Below are 18,988 nucleotides of genomic sequence, written 5' to 3'. Positions count from 1 at the left end.
AGATAAAATGTACAAACCCTAACCATCACATCCTTTATTAAAAGATAAAATATAGTTATTAATAAAACTAGTTTTAATTATAAAAATTTATTTTTAAAAATCATGTGGTGTGAAGAAATGGTGAATGCTTGGTGCCATTTATGCCACGCCAATCTTTCATTTTTCGCTTTTTATTTGATTTTTGGTGAGACAGGAAACCCCCCATTTGGGTAGTCTTAAGTCTAAGAGAGTTGAAACTTTTGCACCACGTGTGGCGGCTAATTAAACCTGTCATCTTTCCCCCACCACATTCCAAATTACTTCAAATGGATAGATATTAGATTGGAAGCTACCCAACCCCTCTTTCCGATGTCTATTCTAAACCACCAGTTTTCGGTTTTCCAGTTCGTCTTTTACTTCTATTTTTCATACCAGTCCAACGTCACTTACCATTTAGTCACCCCTGCAAATCTGTCGTAGTCTGATGAAAATTTATTTTCTTGAACAAAGGCATTTTGGAAGGCAGATTTTGGAATTAGGAGCTTCGAGTTCTGAGGATGAGGATGAGATACAGATTGTGACAGACGGATTTGTGATTCTCTTCCTTTATTATCTCGGAATCTTCTTTTTCGTTTGTGTAATCTTTTTGCCTTTTTCTTGGTCCACACCGTCTTTATAAAGATCCAGTATTTCTCTCTTTTTATCTTTTCAATAAGAAATGGCACGGTTTTTTCTGAAGTTAATCCCGAGTTATGACTAGTTTATTCTAATGAAGAAGCCAAGTGAAACGAAGAATTCGATGTTAAGATGAAGATAGTACTGGCAAATGAACTCAACATGTGGAGACTTGAAGAACAAGAAACTCAATCATTTACAACAAGAGTGCTGATTTTATACCTTCTGCTAACCTTTTGCATAGAACCCAGTTCAATTTTCTCAAGAAGCAGAAAGAAAGCTTCCATAGAAATGCTAAAAGATGGAATTAGGAATTAGAGGAGTAAAGCCAGACGAACCAACCATTAACAACCATAACACCACTGCGGCAGCTTCATCATCATCAGGTGGAAGCAACATGAACCCTACGAATAACAGCCACACCTTGGCTCAGTATGGTGCTGATGCGAGGTTATTATCAGAGTTTGAGCGTTCTGTCGGATCTGGTAAGTCTTTTAACTACTCGGATATGCTCACAAGTTCACCAAAAGCTGTGGCGGAAAAAGAAATGACTGCTTATTTAGAAGCAATTCAAAGGGGTCGCTTCGTTCAACCATTTGGTTGTATGGTCGCAATTGAAGAACCCACTTTTAGAATTATAAGTTTTAGTGAAAACTGCTTCAGCATGTTGAGTTTGAATCCGGATGAGCCCAAAAGTCTGCTCGGAATCGATGCTAGAACCCTTTTCACCTCAAGTTCTTCGATTTCGTTACAAAGAGCTGTGGCTTCTACAGAAATCACTTTGTTAAACCCGATTTGGGTTCATTCTAAAAAGACCCATAAACCATTTTACGCTATCCTTCATAGGATTGATGTGGGTGTTGTGATTGATTTAGAGCCAGCTAACTCTAGTGATCCCACCTTATTACTTGCTGGTGCAGTTCAATCGCAAAAACTTGTTGTTAGAGCAAGTTCTAGACTGCAATCTCTCCCCGGAGGAGATATCGGGGCTCTATGTGATACTGTTGTAGAAGAAGTTCAAAAGCTTACAGGTTATGATAGGGTAATGATTTACAAGTTCCATGACGATGAACACGGTGAAGTTGTTTCAGAAATTAGAAGATCCGATTTAGAACCGTATTTGGGACTTCACTATCCAGCTACAGACATCCCACAAGCAGCTCGATTCTTGTTCAAACAGAATCGTGTAAGGATAATAGTTGATTGTTGTGCGGAATCTGTTCGAGTGATTCAAAGTGACGAGTTAAAGCAACCTTTATGTTTGGTTAATTCTACCCTACGAGCCCCACATGGGTGCCATGCGGTTTACATGGCTAACATGGGTTCTATGGGGTCTTTAGTGATGGCAATTCTTGTAAATAACAATGCATCCATGAAGCTATGGGGGTTGGTGGCCTGCCACCATACTTCACCTCGTTATGTCCCGTTCCCACTTCGATATGCGTGTGAGTTTCTAATGCAATCGGTTGGTTTACAGCTTTATATGGAACTTCAATTAGCTGAACAGAAAGCCGAAAAAAGGGTACTCAGTATGCAAACGACTTTATGTGACATGGTACTAAGAGATTCCCCTTTTTCGATTATAACTCAGTCTCCTAGCATAATGGATTTAGTAAAATGTGATGGGGCGGCTTTGTATTACAATGAGAAAATTTTGTTACTTGGTGTAACTCCAAATGAATCACAAGTTGTGGATATAGCTAATTGGTTGTATAGTGAACATAAAGACTCAACGGGGTTTAGTACCGAGAGTTTGTTAAATGCTGGTTATCCTGGTGCGGTTTTGCTTGGTGATGCTGTTTGTGGTATGGCTGCTGCACGAATCACTTCTAAAGATTTCTTGTTTTGGTTTAGATCACATAAAGAAAAAGAAACGATTTGGGGAGGGGCAAAGCATCATCCTGAAGAAAAAGATGATGGTAATAGAATGGATCCAAGATCTTCTTTTAAGGCGTTTCTTGAAGTGGCAAAGAGTCGAAGTTTGCCCTGGGAAGTTTCTGAGATAAATGTGATTCATTCTTTGCAGTTGATAATGAGAGCATCCGTTCAAGATATTGGTGATAATGGTGGCGATGGTCGTAAGGTGGTGAAATATGTTCAAGAAAGCGAGAGTATAGGTCAAGGGATGGATGAAATCCGTGCGGTTGCATGTGAAATGGTGAGATTGATTGAAACGGCGTCTGTCCCGATCTTTGGGGTTGATGGATCTGGTTTGATCAATGGATGGAATGCGAAAATTGCAGAGTTGACCGGTGTGGTGGCTAGTGAAGCTATGGGGAAGTCTTTGATTGATGAATTTATTCTTGAAACGTCACGTGGAGTCGTTGAAGATCTTCTCCGTAGAGCGTTGAAAGGTACATCTTTTTATCAAAATCTATGTACTTAATTTCAATTGAAGAATTCATAATAGTGCAACTTAGTTATTAGTTTTTTTTGCAACTTTTTATGTAAAAAATGTGTGTGTGTGGGGGTCTAATTAAGTCCTAAGTTGGAGCCCATGAAGATCATTAAATCTTGACTCACCCACGTATGAACAATCTCGTCTCACCAGTTTTACGTCAATATGTATCAAAACGTAGTTATAACATTTTTATTGTTTTTTCATTATCGTAGTACAAGTCCATTGAATGAGTTGATGGAATCTTGTAATCCATTTGTCAAGTGTCGTATCCAATTGCTCTTACATTTGAGTGGCACGGCTTGATCTAGGGAGATAACCCCATCTCTTTTAACCTTCTAAAGTATGAGATTTCCTCATAAATATACACAATACCCCATCATAGACCTAGTTAGTACGGGTTCCTCATACATTGCAAATTGGTTAAAGAACTCGGGTGGATAATCTTGTTGGTGATTTTAGTGGTATCCACCAATATTGCAAAACTCGCTAGGCGCTACTAGGTCGGTCGACCAGGGAGTAGTGAGTACTAAGCCTAGGCAGGGAGTACTTGGTTAGAGTAAATTGTAAAACAACTAATTTTGGGAAACTTTATATATGAAAAAAATTATAAGGTGATCAAGATCATAACAAAATAGGGAAATAGAAATAAAAATGTACATGTTCGAATGTTACACTAGTTAAAAACTTAAAATAATGAACATTTTAATCTTGAAATTCTTAAAGATGCGGGTGAGAGAGGGGAAAGCATATACGATACGTTTATCTGGTACAATATTTACTTTAGTTTTAGAGTTAGAATGTTAGATAAAGTTTACAATATACATATTACATATTAATATCTTGAATTTTTCTCCTTCTTAAGTCAATTTTTATCTTCTGACCGAGTTCTCCTTCTCGGGGTAGTTCTAGTCTCACATGCTTTGTTTATACAGGTGAGGAAGAGAAAAATGTTGAACTGGAACTACGGAAGGCTGGTACAGATCAGAAAAACAACACCACTATATACATCATGGCTAATACATGCACAAGCCGGGACTACATGAACAATGTGATAGGAGTATGCTTTGTGGGTCAAGATGTAACAACCGAGAAAATTGTCATGGATAAATTCGTACGCATGGAAGGAGATTATAAGGCGATTATACAAACTCTAAATCCATTAATTCCTCCTTTATTTGCTTCCAATGAGAAGGCCTGTTGTTCTGAATGGAACGCCGCCATGGAAGAGCTTTCCGGTCGCCGGAGACATGAAGTTATCGGAAAAGTGCTTCCTGGGGAGGTTTTTGGGGGTCTATGTCGCCTCAAAGATGAAGACACTTTGATGAAATTTACGATTTTGCTGTATAGAACAATCAATGGTCATGATACCTCCGATATGCCATTTTCATTTTTTGGGAAAGATGGGAATCTTGTGGAGGTTTATCTGACAGCAAATAAAAAAGTTGGTGAAGGCGGAAAAGTGGTTGGGTGTTTTTTCTTCTTGCAGACTAGTCCGCAAGTGTCTTTTGGTGAAGATGAAGGAGAATTTGTATTGAAACGTGATAATTTGGCGTACATTAAGCAAGAAATCAAGAACCCTTTAAACGGGCTGCAGTTCACTCATAAACTTCTTGAAAACTCGGGTGTTTCGGATGATCAGAAGCAGTATCTAGAGACGAGTGTTGCTTGTGAGAGACAAATTGCATCAATCATTGAGAACTTGGATATAAAAAGTATTGAAGAGGGGTAAGAGTCTTAGTTCTCTAAGGTGTTTTTTTTTTTTTTTTGTCTTAATGGGGACAGAACTTGATATGGTAAGCTATATATTGGTGTTTTTTTATCAATTCAGAAAAAACAACTTAATAGGGAACGTCAAGGTTTTCCCCATTAAGTCCTAGTTTTTTACAAATTTGCCCGCATTTATTCTTTCCTTTCATTTCCTCAAATGTGTTGTTTTCTCAAAGCCAACCTCAAAAGTGTACCAGTATTACCTATTACCTCTATTACTCGTTATCAACTGTTACCTGTTTAACTATTAATGGTTAATGGTGTGAAAGTTTTCATTTTGCAGCAGCATGAAGCTGAACATGGACCAATTTGTGATGGAGAATCTTTTAGATGCCATTGTGAGCCAAGTCATGATGGTGTTGAAGGAAAAGAATATACCACTAGTTCATGAAATACCTGATCAAGTAAAAAAACTTGCTCTTCTTGGTGATCAACTTAGGCTGCAGATGGTGTTGTCAGATTTCTTGCTCAGCATTGTGCATCATGCACCTTCACAGGACGGGTGGGTGGAGATCAAAGTGTCACCTGGACTACGGATGATACATGATGGGCATGAATTCATTCATCTACAGTTCAGGTATAGTTTATGTCTGTGCTTATCTCCTTTTTATGGCTTGAAGTATCTGAATCAGACAATGAGTTGATTAAACATGGATGCCAAAACAAGATGCTTTTAGGAGGTACTATGTATAAGGATAAATTCAAGAAATAGAAACATATTTCCATTGATTTGTTTATTACAACATCCTACTTCAAATTCTTTTTGATGCTATAATTGGGTAAAATTTTCAAATATAATGTCCTAATAACAAAACGAATGAAAGTACGATGCTATATTTAGGTAAATACTTCAAAATGCAATCCCTTAATAAGAAAGTTTGAAAATACAGAATTGTAATCGAAAGAAACGAAAGTACAATGATATACTTGGGTAGATTTTTCAAAGTACAGTCCTTAAATAATAAAAACTGAAATTACAATAACGTAATAGGATGAAATTAAGGATGATACTATAATACATTAATGAATGAAAGTTCATTGCTAGTTCTTGCATTTAGCACTAATGTATATATGAATTCGGGTAGTCCATTCAAAATCTACCCGATTGTAGCAACGTTATCCGCATACAAAGGAATTTTCAGTGCTGTCTGGGTACATCTTTCAAAGTATAATGTCCTATTAAGAGAAACTTGAAAGCCAAATGTTGTAATTGGCTATACTTTTAAAAGTACAATGCCTTGATAAGAAAGATTTTAACTACAATAGTGTTACAGAAAGAAATGTATGTAAGATCTTATAATGCATAAATAAATATAAGTAGGTTGTTATTTCTTACATTTAACCCTTATGGACTATCTTGTTCTTGTAGAATGACTCATCCTGGTCCAGGCTTGCCAGCAAATATCATCGGAGACATGTATGAAGACCGAAAACAATGGGGTACCCAAGAAGGACTTGCTTTGAATATTTCTAGGAAACTTCTTGGCATCATGAAAGGCCATGTTCATTATGTTAGAGATGATAATAAATGTTGCTTCCTTATTGAGATCCAACTTAAAACTAGGAAATGAAGATCTCAAATCATGAATTTTGTTGTGTTCAAATGTACAAGATCATTACGTTCAAATATATAGGCTATTAATATTTATTCCAGTTTTTGTGATATCTTGATAACTCAGATTACTGAATCTTGATGTGCTGCAGAATTCAAAATCAATTCAAAAGGGACGCAGTTGGAAAATAAACATAGAATGAGAACAAGTTCACAAGCGATGAACTTTGAGAAGAATTGTTCTGGAAATCCACCAGAATAGAGAAAATCACGACCTTAAAAAAACAAATCTATTGTTATCTTGCAACTAAATTAGGTTCTCTATATATAGAGAAAGAACAATAATTAAAAGGAAATAATAATAAAGGAAATAACAATAATAAAAGAGGAAAGGAAATAACAACAATAAAAAAGGAAAACTATTAAGTCCCTCATACACGCACTCAAAATATATAAACCTAGAATGAAAACAAGTTCACAAGCGATGAACTTTGAGAAGAAGCGTTTTGGAAATCTGCCAGAATAGAGAAAATCATGACCTTAAAAAGACAAATCTATTGTTATCTTGCAACTAAATTAGGCTATCTATATATAGAGAAGAACAATAATAAAAAGGAAATAATAATAAAGGAAATAACAATAATAAAAAAGGAAAGTAAATAACAATAATAAAAAAAGGAAAACTATTAAGTCGCTCCTACATCAGTCTCCTCCACCTCCAAAGAACTTGTCCCCAAGTTTTCTTCTGGATAAAGAACCTCATCTGCATGATACTCATGAATGTCAGCTACGTTAAAAGTAATAGAAATGTTCATAGATTATGGGAGAGCTCTGGCATAAGCATTATCATTGATCTTCCGTAACACTTTGAATGGTCCATATTTGCGTGGTTGCAGCTTGTTATACGTGCCAGCTGGGAACCTTTCTTTACAGAGGAAGACCATCACGTCATCTCCTTCTTGGAAAACTTTAGCCCGTCTACGCATATCAGCAACAACTTTATTCTTCTTCCCTGTAGCCTCTAACTTAGCCTTAGCTGCTTCTTTAATAGCTAAAATCTCTTCAGCCATAGTCTTAGCTGATGTACCGACCCCAAGAGCCTTAGGTGACTTAACCAAATCAACCACATGCTTAGGAACAAAAATATATACTAGAAAAAGGTGATTTCCCTGTCGCAGAATGCACTGCACTATTGTAAGCAAATTCAAATTGAGGCAAAGCCAAATCCCACTGTTTTGGTTTATCCACACAAACACTCCGGATCATATTCCCCAAAGTTCTATTGGTTACCTCAGTTTGTCCATCAGTTTGTGGATGAGCTGTAGAACTCCTGTTTAATGTTGTTTCAAACATCCTCCAAAGAGTGATCCAGAAATGACTAAGAAACTTGGTGTCTCTATCAGAAGTGATGGATTTAGGAACTCCGTGAAGACGCACAGTCTCCTTGAAAAACAATTTGGCTATACTGGATGCATCAGCAGTTTGGCTATACTGGATGCATTAGCAGTCTTCTTGCAAGCAATAAAGTGTGGCATTTTGGAGAACCTGACAACTACCACTAACACAGAATCCACACCTCGTTGTGTACGAGGCAATCCTAGCACAAAATCCATAGATAAGTCTTGTCAGATATCATCCGGAACGGGTAAAGGCATATAAGGACCGGTATTTTAAGACTGCCCTTTTGAAACCTAACAAATATAACACCTTTTGACAATAGTACCAACATCTTTCCTCAAGTGTGGCCAGTAATACTTCTCCTCTAGGCCAACAATGGTCTTGTCTCTACCAAAATGTCCACTAAGACCACCACCATGTAAATCAAGAATTAACTTCTCTCTCAATGACGAACAATGGATGCACAACCGATCTCCTTTAAATAAATAGCCATCCAAGATGTGAAAATTTGCGGAAGTATGGTTTGTTTTGCACTTGGCCCATAACTCTTTGAATTCAACATCTCTTTCATACAATTCCTTCATAAACTCGAAACTCACAACCTCCTGTGATAAGGTAATTAACAAAGAAGCTCTTCTACTTAAAGCATTTTCTACTTTGTTAAGAGCTCCAGATTTATGTTGAATGATAAATGGAAACTTTTACAGAAAACTTACCCATCGAGCATGTATTTTGTTTATCACCTTTGGGCTGTGAAGAAACTTCAAAGTTGGGTGATCAGTGAGTAAAATAAATTCTCTTTGAACCAGGTAATGCTCCCACTGTTTTAGAGCTCTAAATATGACATAGAACTCTTGATCATATGTACTCCATTTATGCCGAGCCTCACTCAATTTCTCGCTAAAATAAGCTACTGGCCTTTTCTCTTGAGACAGGACAGCACCTATCCCTACTCCACTGACATCACATTCTTGTCAAAATCAGGTAATGCAAGAATTGGTGCAATGCAAAGCTTTTCCTTAATTATAGGAAAACTTTTCTCTTGTTCAACGCCCCAATGAAACTTTCCTTTCTTCAAGCACTCAGTGATAGGAGAAGTAATATTGCTGAAATTTCTTATGAACCTCCTATAGAAGGTAGCAAGTCCATGAAAGTTGCGTACCTTGGTGACTGATTTAGGGGTAGACCACTCCCTGATAGCTTTTACTTTGTCTTCATCAACATGAATTCCTTCTTCTCCAATCATAAAGCCTAAAAAGAGCAACTTGTTCGTGTTGAATGTGCACTTCTTCATATTTATGTACAATTGGTTCTCTTGTAAAACCTGTAGCACCTGTTTTACATTCTCCAAGTGCTCTTCTTTGGTTTTACTGTAAATTAGAATACCATCGAAATAAACCACCACAAAAGAAGCGGTGAATGGGAGAAGAACCTGATTCATTAGTCTCATGAAGGTACTAGGGGCGTTTGACAACCCAAAAGGCATCACTGACCACTCGTATAACCCATCTTTGCTCTTAAAAGAGGTCTTCCATTCATCTCCAGGTCTAATTCAGACTTGATGGTATCCGTTGCGAAGATCTATTTTAGAAAAAACCTTAAAACCAGTTAACTCGTCAAGCATGTCTTCCAATCGAGTTATTGGGAACCGATATTTGATAGTTATCTTGTTGATGGCTCTACTATCAACACACATTCTCCACTGGTTTCCTTTCTTAGGAACAAGAAGGATCGGGACTGCACAGGGACTCATGCTCTCCTGAATGAATCCTTTCTTCATCAAGTCTTCAATTTGTTCCCTCGAAATCTCGTTTTCTTTAGGACTCATACGGTAATGGGGAAGGTTTGATAAGCTTTATCCCGGAATAAGATCAATTGGATGTTGAATATTGCGCATAGGATGCAATTCTTGCGCTAGTTCTTATGCAATCAACTACTTGAAATCTTTCAAGATCTCCAATACTTCTTTTTGAATTATTGTTTCCTCTTTTACCACACTCATCAATCCTTTAACTACCACTGGACAGAAACACTTGGTTTCTTTAATTGCCTCATTAAGTTCTTTTTCACTATGTTTCATAATCAAAAAATTAGATATGTCACACCCCAAACCGGAACGATGGAAACGTTCGGGGACGGAGGACGTCATGTACAGTATCACAACAATTATATAATAGTAATCAAAGCAACAACAACCATTGTATTAATAATATAGTGTTTACATTGTATTCGATTCACACATGATTGACTCCAAAAGTAAATAGCAAAACAAGAATTGAAGCTACTATACTCCATCTTCTAGAACCCTATACGTGTACCTGTCTACTAGTGCCCTGAGAATAAAAGTGGTTTTGAAAGTGTCAACATTAAAGTTGGTGAGTTCATAAGCATTTTGTTTTAGAAAGCATGTTCTTTGTTCCTTGAAAACCTTAATGTGTTCCTCAAGAAAATCTTATATTTTCTAATGTAATGAAGGTAAGAAATGTAATCCATGCTAGTTCCTTCTACGACTACTTAGTGGATACAAGCTATATATAATTTTGGACCGAGCAGACAATCGACTGTGTGGTTCTGCCCTAAGCCCACAACCAAACAAGGAACATGAAATGATGCGAAAATCACACATTCCACTGTCTGTCGGATCTTCATTGTATATAACCCTAACGCATTCACTAGGTACTTATAGCGTTAACAGTAATGGTTCTTTTTGAAATGTAAGTATATTCTTCCAGAAAATCCTATATTTTCTGATGTAATAAAATGTAAGTTCTATTGACTCATGCTTGGAAAAGTAATGTAATACGGTTGTGTTTGTAATGCAACCCTTTTTGTATGCCTGTACCTTATTATACGTTCTTTCAGAAAAGTATGTTTTGTACTAGAAAATGTACTGTACTTGTATATAGTGGCCTGACTCATACCTGTTTCCCCCTATGATTACTTAGTGTATACAGGTCATGTATAACCAAGATCGAATAGATAGTAAACTATGTGAATCTCCTCTAAGCCCACAACCAAACAAGGAACAGGAAATGAAGCGGAAATCACCCATCCTACTACCTATCGGACCCTATAAATATAAATAACCTTTAATGCATAAACTAAGGAATCATAGTGTTAACATTATAGGTCCCTTCGGGCTTGTAAAACGGTGTGGCCTTATTATTAGAATAAAACCTATGAAGTAGTGTTAATCCCGTAAACACCGTTTATTTAATACTATTGTGAGTTTCATATAACCATACTAATATGACCTAGTGGCCTCCACGACGTTCTTCAGGCGTCGGTATATTATGACATTTGTCACCCCAGGCCTGCCGGCCTAGCTATGGCAAACAGCTCAGGTGTGAGATTGTCAGTCTCGTATAGATCTATACACAAATTTCACGCTCTCCATCCAGGAGACTCTGATTATAATTTATAGGACTTGAACTTGTACCCAAATGGGTACCCCGAAGTAGTGCCTCACAACCCTGTATTAACTAGTTTACGTGTAGTGTTATAGTGTTCTCTTGTACTTGAAGTTGTATGTATTACCTAGTAATAATGTACTTTGTAATGTAAAATAATTATACTTAAATAAATATTTAGTAGTGTGTCCTTGAATCATTGTAATAGAGTAGTGTTCTTGAAATCGTAAGATAGCGTAGTGCCTGTTGGGTTATGAGCATTCTAACACTCCTAAGTGTACATGCAACCCTAAATACCTTGGATCTATGTTTTCTCTATTATACATACAATTATGAACATCCAAGTTATTATCCTAATCTAGCATACAAAATAATAAATATGACAAGATAGAATACATACCTCTTTGATGTAGAATGTCTTCATGAAGCTTGAGTGCCTAGTGCCCCAAGTGTGACACCTCAAATGGTTCACACAACACCAAATACACTTGGAATAACTTGAGAGAAACTTGAACACTCCTTGAAATCGTCTAACCCTCACACTCACACATTAGTGTACGATTTCTTGAGCCATGGGATTCTTTTATATGGTGGCTATTAGGGTTACACCATGTAACTCATAACTTTACCCATTCCTTATGCTCCATGGATTTTAACCTCCATGGAGTATCCATGGGTCACCCCATGGACTTAGTCCAACATAAGGAATCTTGGATCACAAGCCCACATATATAAGAATGAATGATTTACACAATCAACCCATATATTTAATTAGTCTCCTTTTGATCACTTAATTAATTCCAAATTAATTCTTGATCAATACTAATTAAATAACCTTATTAATATATTAGAACTTATAATATATTAACCAACCTTAAGTGTTATTTCTCTCATTATAGTCTATCCAAATGCATGATGCCATGCAACCCAAATGGACCATGCCGGGTCGGGTCAAGTCTTACCAATTATAGTTATGGACTTAGACATTAATCCAACAGTCTCCCACTTGGATAAGTCTAAAACTATTATTGCGTATGACTTCAGGAACCGATCAGCAATCGTAGCTCTCAAAAGCTTCTGTCGAACTCTGACCTTGTCGATGAACTCTGACCTTTGTCAATGACTTGTCCATTAGATAAGGGATCATATATTCCTCCATTCTAGATATCATATGGACTGAGACATGGATTATCAATCATTCTCTCTGTCCATTTGTTGTTTCCCGATTTCCGATTCATGATGACTGACTGATTGAACAAATCAAATCAGTCCTGGCTTGGCCAAGCACTCACATGTATCATCTTTAAATCATCGAGGGCCCCACAGATATCGTTTTTATCCCGAAGGTAAAAGGAATGGATAAACTTCGACTCATATGGCTTGTTCTACTACTTGTTGAATCATACACAAAGGCACGTTTTATAACATCGAGTTACCAATGCGTTTTCGTGCAATCAATGTATAACCAACTTATAGTAACAACTCATATCTCTAGGTTTGAAGAATATAAGATATTATCGTCTCATGATCACTCGTGATAAAATCCATGAAGTGATTCAAATGAGCGCGGGTTGAATCCAATACTCAGAACTTATGAGCACTCATGAGTGTTGTAGCACCAGTTTGTCCACCAACTTGGACCTCTACAAACCAACCCATGACAGTTTTGATTCATATCTACTTCCAACATATGACCGACTGTGGATGGTTTGAATAACTTAATCATTCAGGAAGAGCGACTTAGTTATTCTGGAAGTCAAAACATGCAAAGTGAAACACAAGAATAAATGAATCAAATATGGTATCAAACCCTATGAATATAAATAAACACTTTTATTTATCACCATACTGATTACTCATTATTCATTGTTTCGGTTTTATCAACTTTATACTTGAATTTAAAACAATAGTTGTCCCATGCTCCAAGCATGTACACTATGTTTTCTAAACACTAGTCATGCCATACACCAAGTATGCATACTATGTTTGTCTATGATCTTTACTTTGTAAAATAGATCAATTGAACATCACTCCAATGATCCTCTTTTCACAGTCCCAAATCCTTACTGCAAATGCAAGAATTCCAAATTCATGCCATTTACTGAAATCTGTTAGATTCTAAACTTATATGCATTGATCCTCTTAATGATTATGCACGAAGTCAGAAAGACTTGACAACAATCATTACAGAGCATTCCAAAGGAGATCAGCTCCTTGGAAACATCCTTCTTTCATTAAGTTTCCTAATCTTACACAGACTGAATAATTTCTAACTTTGAAACATTTCCATATTCCATTTTGACTATCACTTCTGAACAAGAGTTGCCTCCTTACAGATTATGTCAATATGGTCCTTCCAGAATTAACATTATACTTCCAACTGTCCTTGAGCAACCAATCTTTGGTAAACCTTAGATTGTCCTCGACAATTGCTTAATCATTTTAGTCATATCCAATTCTAGACCTTTCTTCATAATGCCCCAGGCATTTGGAAAATTTTAGAAAGGATGAATATAGCACATGTAATCGATCCTATATCTGAAGCATATGGGACACGATTCATGTTGTCTCACATAAAGACTAAACCAGTCTTTTGCTATAATATTTCCATTTCAATTTGCCAAGTTCTCAAAATTCAGATTATGAAAAGGGATGTCGTAATCATAATCGAATTTTAGAACGCAAATAATGGACCCATATATAGAATTTCCTTATGTTGAGCCATTCCAACATGAAATTCATATATATATATCCTTGATTAAATACGATTAAAATCTCAATCTAAGCTTTTAGAATTGAAATGAAGTATAATTTCCTATCCCTTAATTATAGCAAAACAACTTTTTCAACCCCTGCAACCTCACAAATTGAAACTTTTGTTTTCTATAATTAACATTGCTAACTTGCAACCTTTGTCATAATTATCATGCTCCCACTAACATGATGATTATTAGCATAACACTTATGCTCCCACTAGCTTTGACATGTACTCAGAAATCAGCTGACTTTCTTACCAAAGTTCAGATTTCTGATACTAGATTGTTTTGATAAAACTTTATCAAAATCATACACCTCTCTTAGATAGCTCACATGTGTGTCTAAACAATTTTAGAACTATGAAAAGGGATGCCGTAATCATAGTCTCAATTGTTTAGACCTTTGCCACTTCTCACAAGTCCATGTTAGTGTGCCGGTAAACCACACACACTCCACTAACGACTTTGAGAATGCAAATATCACAATTGCTATCTAGCTAAAATCTACTTAGTGAAAGTGTTTCCTCACCATCATTTTCATGAATCGGAGAGAAACCTTATGACACTTAGATTTAATAGTGTATGTGTTCTTATCCATGTGATTTTGTCAAAACCATAATCACAAGACAAGGTTAGTGACAAATCCAAACTCATATTGATTAAACTTGTGCAATCTTAAATTCTTGCCATTTGGCAGCTCAGGTGCCTGCCATTGCTTCCAAGTAGTTGTGCAACCAATTGAGAACTCTCAGAACTCCTATGCAAAGCCAACTTGAATAGGCACAAAAATTTCAACACGATAGGTTATAAACCTCAAGTCGTGTGCTAGTGAAGGACTTTAGGTTTTATTCTTGATTAAGTCTTGAAACTTTCAAGAGCTTTAAGACTCCCACTGTCCTCTTGACATATAAGACTCCCTTGTCAAATATTCAAGAGATAGTGCAGATTCTTTATCAAGACTAACACTTTACACAATTGGCCTAAGTTGGTCCTTGTTTTATCCAAAACATCACAACTTACCAATTTCAAATGTACAAGAGTAGATAACCTTTTACTCTTACATTTGACTAGTGTTAACAAACCCTCTTTAAGATATGTCACTCAAGTTACAATCTTGGAGTATGACTCTAAGAATTGTTTTGTAACGAAGTATGACTCATCTTTTTGATTTAACCATTTCAACAATTCATGACTCCTCTTCTTAGTCATAAGAATGCACTAAGATGACTTTAGAGGACCAATTGTGATATGGTATCTTAATCATTAAGATGATCATAAACATGATACTAAAGTACTCTCCCATCTTTTCAGATTTGAGAAACTTTTATCTTTCTGCCATACTTTGATTCTTCTTATTCGTTCTGTCTCACATTGAAACTTCTCCAATGCTACAGACTTATACTTAAACTTATAAGTATAACCATATTTACTGAACTTAAGTAAATCATGACGAATAGTCTTCTTGATCTTTTGTGGTTGACTTGACCAGTGCACAAGAATGTGTACTCGATCCCTTAGTCCTTTCCTTATTCACATAAGGAATTAGTCTTAATTTTCCAAGCTGAAAGTTCTCATTCATCATACTATACAACTTGCATGATTCCAAGTTTCGGTCCAATTGAACCTTGGGTGATGAGAATCTTTCCTTATTTGGTAATATTAGACACTACCACAACCGAAAGAATCAAATCCATTTTTCCAATATTGCTATCAATGGAATCTTATAAGCAACAACTTTTCACAAATGCCATTGTAAGGATACTTAAAATAAATAAAATCAAAACCTTTTTCTTTTATTTTAAAACTTTGCGGAAAAACTTATCCTTACAATCCATATGAAAACCATGTTGTTATCTATTCCTAAGCAATATAAATATCATAACTCTTAAGTAATAGCCCAAAATTCTGATCACCGAACCATGCGATTGAAATCCATCTTCGCGATCAGAATCAGCATGTACTTAATAGAGTTAGACAATGGACTTTACCTGAAGTAAAGCCAAACTTATTGACTTTAACATCCTTAGGTAAATTTGGCAGCTTCGTAACCAATGCCCCTTCCTTTGGCAATAGTTACCTATGGACCCTTGATAATGGGACTATCTCAGACTTCGTCTCTCTCTTTACCATTGGGTCAACCGAGTTGACTATGGCCGATCCCTTTCCATTGGGAAGAGAGAGCTTTACTGGATATCCAATGTCATCATTGTCAATGTCCATAGCGTTTTAGGAAGTTGATCTTAGCAAATAGATAAGATCATTAAGGGTCTTGTCTTAGTCTGTTTCATAGGATTCCCAAAAGAACTCACTATGTGACTTAGAAAGTAGTTGAGCCACCAACTTTCTCAAGACTTTGACACCCAACTCTCCCGGCTTGTCAATATGTGACTACATCTCCAAGATGTGATCACACCTAGACCTTGCCTTGCCAATAGGGCTTGAGTGACCTTAAACTTTTTAGGAACTTGTGGGTTAGGGAGAATAATTGGAGGAGGTGAAAGAAGTATGATATCCATGGGACATCATCTTCATTTAGGAAAGCTTGTTTCAAGAGATTTGGGAAGATCATAAATGTCTAGACCAGACATCTTTTTGGGAGATATTCAAGATAGTTGATTTAAAGTCCTTAATATGACACCCAATATGAAATATTAAGGCTAGGACCCAACAAACTATTTTATAACTTAGAAGAGGGATGCCGTAATCCAAGCTATAAAATATTTGAAGGTAGGTGAATGACGATTCACCAATTTCCACCATGAAAAACGAAATAATTTATTAGGTTTTAATTGGATTTGAAAGTCCTAGATCTTTGAGATTCATTGAACTGTTCAAAGGCATGTTTCAATCTCGAATGTGCCCTTCAGGTTTTGTGACTGGGATGCCGAGGATCACAAAACAAGGTGTGAATAACCATGCAAATATACTTGGTACCCTTAATATTTACCCCTTAATCAGTGTGCCGGTTAACCACACACGCTCCACCGATACTATGATAAATATTAAGTTACCCTTTGCCTACCTTGTTAAGTCCAGGTTAGTGTGCAAGTTAACCACACACGCTCCACTAACGACTTAAGCAAAGTGCAAAGTGTAATTTCATGGGTTAGCACCAAATTCACATTTTCATAAGTAACTAAGATTGGGTATTAATAAGAGTTTAGTTACTTAGTATTTATCATTAATACTTTTATTGAAAGGAGAATTATAGTCCTTGTCCTACCCGTTCGGCTAACGACCCTCCACCAGTCAAGGAAGCGGTGGGTGAGAGTGGACACCCATTAAACTGCCATTTTATAGGCAGTAACCTTATACCCCCCCTTATAGACCGGCTTCGTGAATGAGGCCTACTAACGGTAAGACTGACTTTACTCTTATACATATATATAAATATTATTAACTTATAATATTATAAAGTATAAGGGTTGAATTTTAACTTTTAAAATTCTAAGGGCTAACTTGGAATTAAAGTATTCATAAGTGAAAACTTTTCAAATTCCAAAACTTGAGGGCAAGTTTTGAAACTATTCAAAACTAATTAATTCCATAACTTATGAGTTTAAAGTAGTTTTAATTAAAAAAAAAAAAACTCTTCAAGTTCCATAACTTGAGGACAAGTTGTGGAAGACTAAACTAATTAATAAAAAAAAATAACTTTTTTTTATTGTAACTTATGGAACTAATTAAGGTTACACTTTTTTTTTAATTTAATGAAGAGACTCTTGAACCTCCATAACTTGAGGACAAGTTATGGAGTCATAAAACCATTTAATTAGAACTAGACTCTTCATTTTGTAACATTTGCCAACTTTTATGAGTTTTATGATTCTTAAATGTGACTTTTCATATAACTTGAGGACAAGTTACAAAAACACACTTTGGAATCAACTCTTAGATTAAAATGGATTGAAAACAACTATTTCACACAACTTTTCTATTAATCTAAGAACCTCATAAGAACAAGATAATTCAAATCATCAATCTTCAAGAAATTAGCATAAACATACAAACTAATACAAATCTTGAAATTATGACAATTATCTTAGAAATTGGATTAGCATGAACATTACCACATCAAAAACAAGTTTATAAGTCCAAAAACATCTTAGGGTAATGTTCCTAGTCCAATTCCAGCCAAAACAATCGAATATATGCATCCAACTCGATTTTTCAGCTACTTTTGCAAGTATAACAAGAAAACAAGCCTAGTCTCTGATACCACTATTGGGTTATGAGCATTCTAACACTCCTAAGTGTACATGCAACCCTAAATACCTTGGATCTATGTTTTCTCTATTATACATACAATTATGAACATCCAAGGTATTATCCTAATCTAGCATACAAAATAATAAATATAACAAGATAGAATACATACCTCTTTGATGTAGAATGTCTTCATGAAGCTTGAGTGCCTAGTGCCCCAAGTGTGACACCTCAAATGGTTCACACAACACCAAATACACTTGGAATAACTTGAGAGAAACTTGAACACTCCTTGAAATCGTCTAGCCCTCACACTCACACATTAGTGTATGATTTCTTGAGCCATGAGATTCTTTTATATGGTGGCTATTAGGGTTACACCATGTAACTCATAACTTTACCCATTCCTTATGCTCCATGGATTTTAACCTCCATGGAGTATCCATGGGTCACCCCATGGACTTAGTCCAACATAAGGAATCTTGGATCACAAGCCCACATATATAAGAATGAATGATTTACACAATCAACCCATATATTTAATTAGTCTCCTTTTGATCACTTAATTAATTCCAAATTAATTCTTGATCAATATGAATTAAATAACCTTATTAATATATTAGAACTTATAATATATTAACCAACCTTAAGTGTTATTTCTCTCATTATAGTCTATCCAAATGCATGATGCCATGCAACCCAAATGGACCATGCCGGGTCGGGTCAAGTCTTACCAATTATAGTTATGGACTTAGACATTAATCCAACAGTGTCTTCCAAACCATACCTATTATAGTTTAAATGTATGTCGTGTTTTGTGTATTGTACTTAGCAAAATAGTGTA

General features: G+C 36.0%; 1 protein-coding gene across 1 annotated transcript; it reads left to right on the top strand.

Annotated features, from left to right (window-relative positions):
- Positions 1-218: 218 nt before the first annotated feature.
- LOC145124964 (phytochrome E-like) lies at positions 219-6,485 on the top strand. The gene is made up of 4 exons (XM_079060443.1): positions 219-3,008; positions 3,988-4,780; positions 5,106-5,399; positions 6,192-6,485. Exons 1-4 carry the CDS (start codon positions 956-958, stop codon positions 6,391-6,393), a joined length of 3,342 nt encoding a protein of 1,113 aa, XP_078916569.1. The 5' UTR covers positions 219-955; the 3' UTR covers positions 6,394-6,485.
- The last annotated feature ends 12,503 nt before the right edge of the window (positions 6,486-18,988 follow it).

This window comes from Lactuca virosa, chromosome 7 (genome assembly GCF_052849685.1).
Source record: "Lactuca virosa cultivar CGN04683 chromosome 7, Lactuca_virosa_CGN04683_v6, whole genome shotgun sequence".
NCBI lineage: Eukaryota > Viridiplantae > Streptophyta > Magnoliopsida > Asterales > Asteraceae > Lactuca > Lactuca virosa.
Note: the sequence above shows the minus strand (reverse complement) of the source record. Positions and strands in the feature narration are given on the sequence as shown.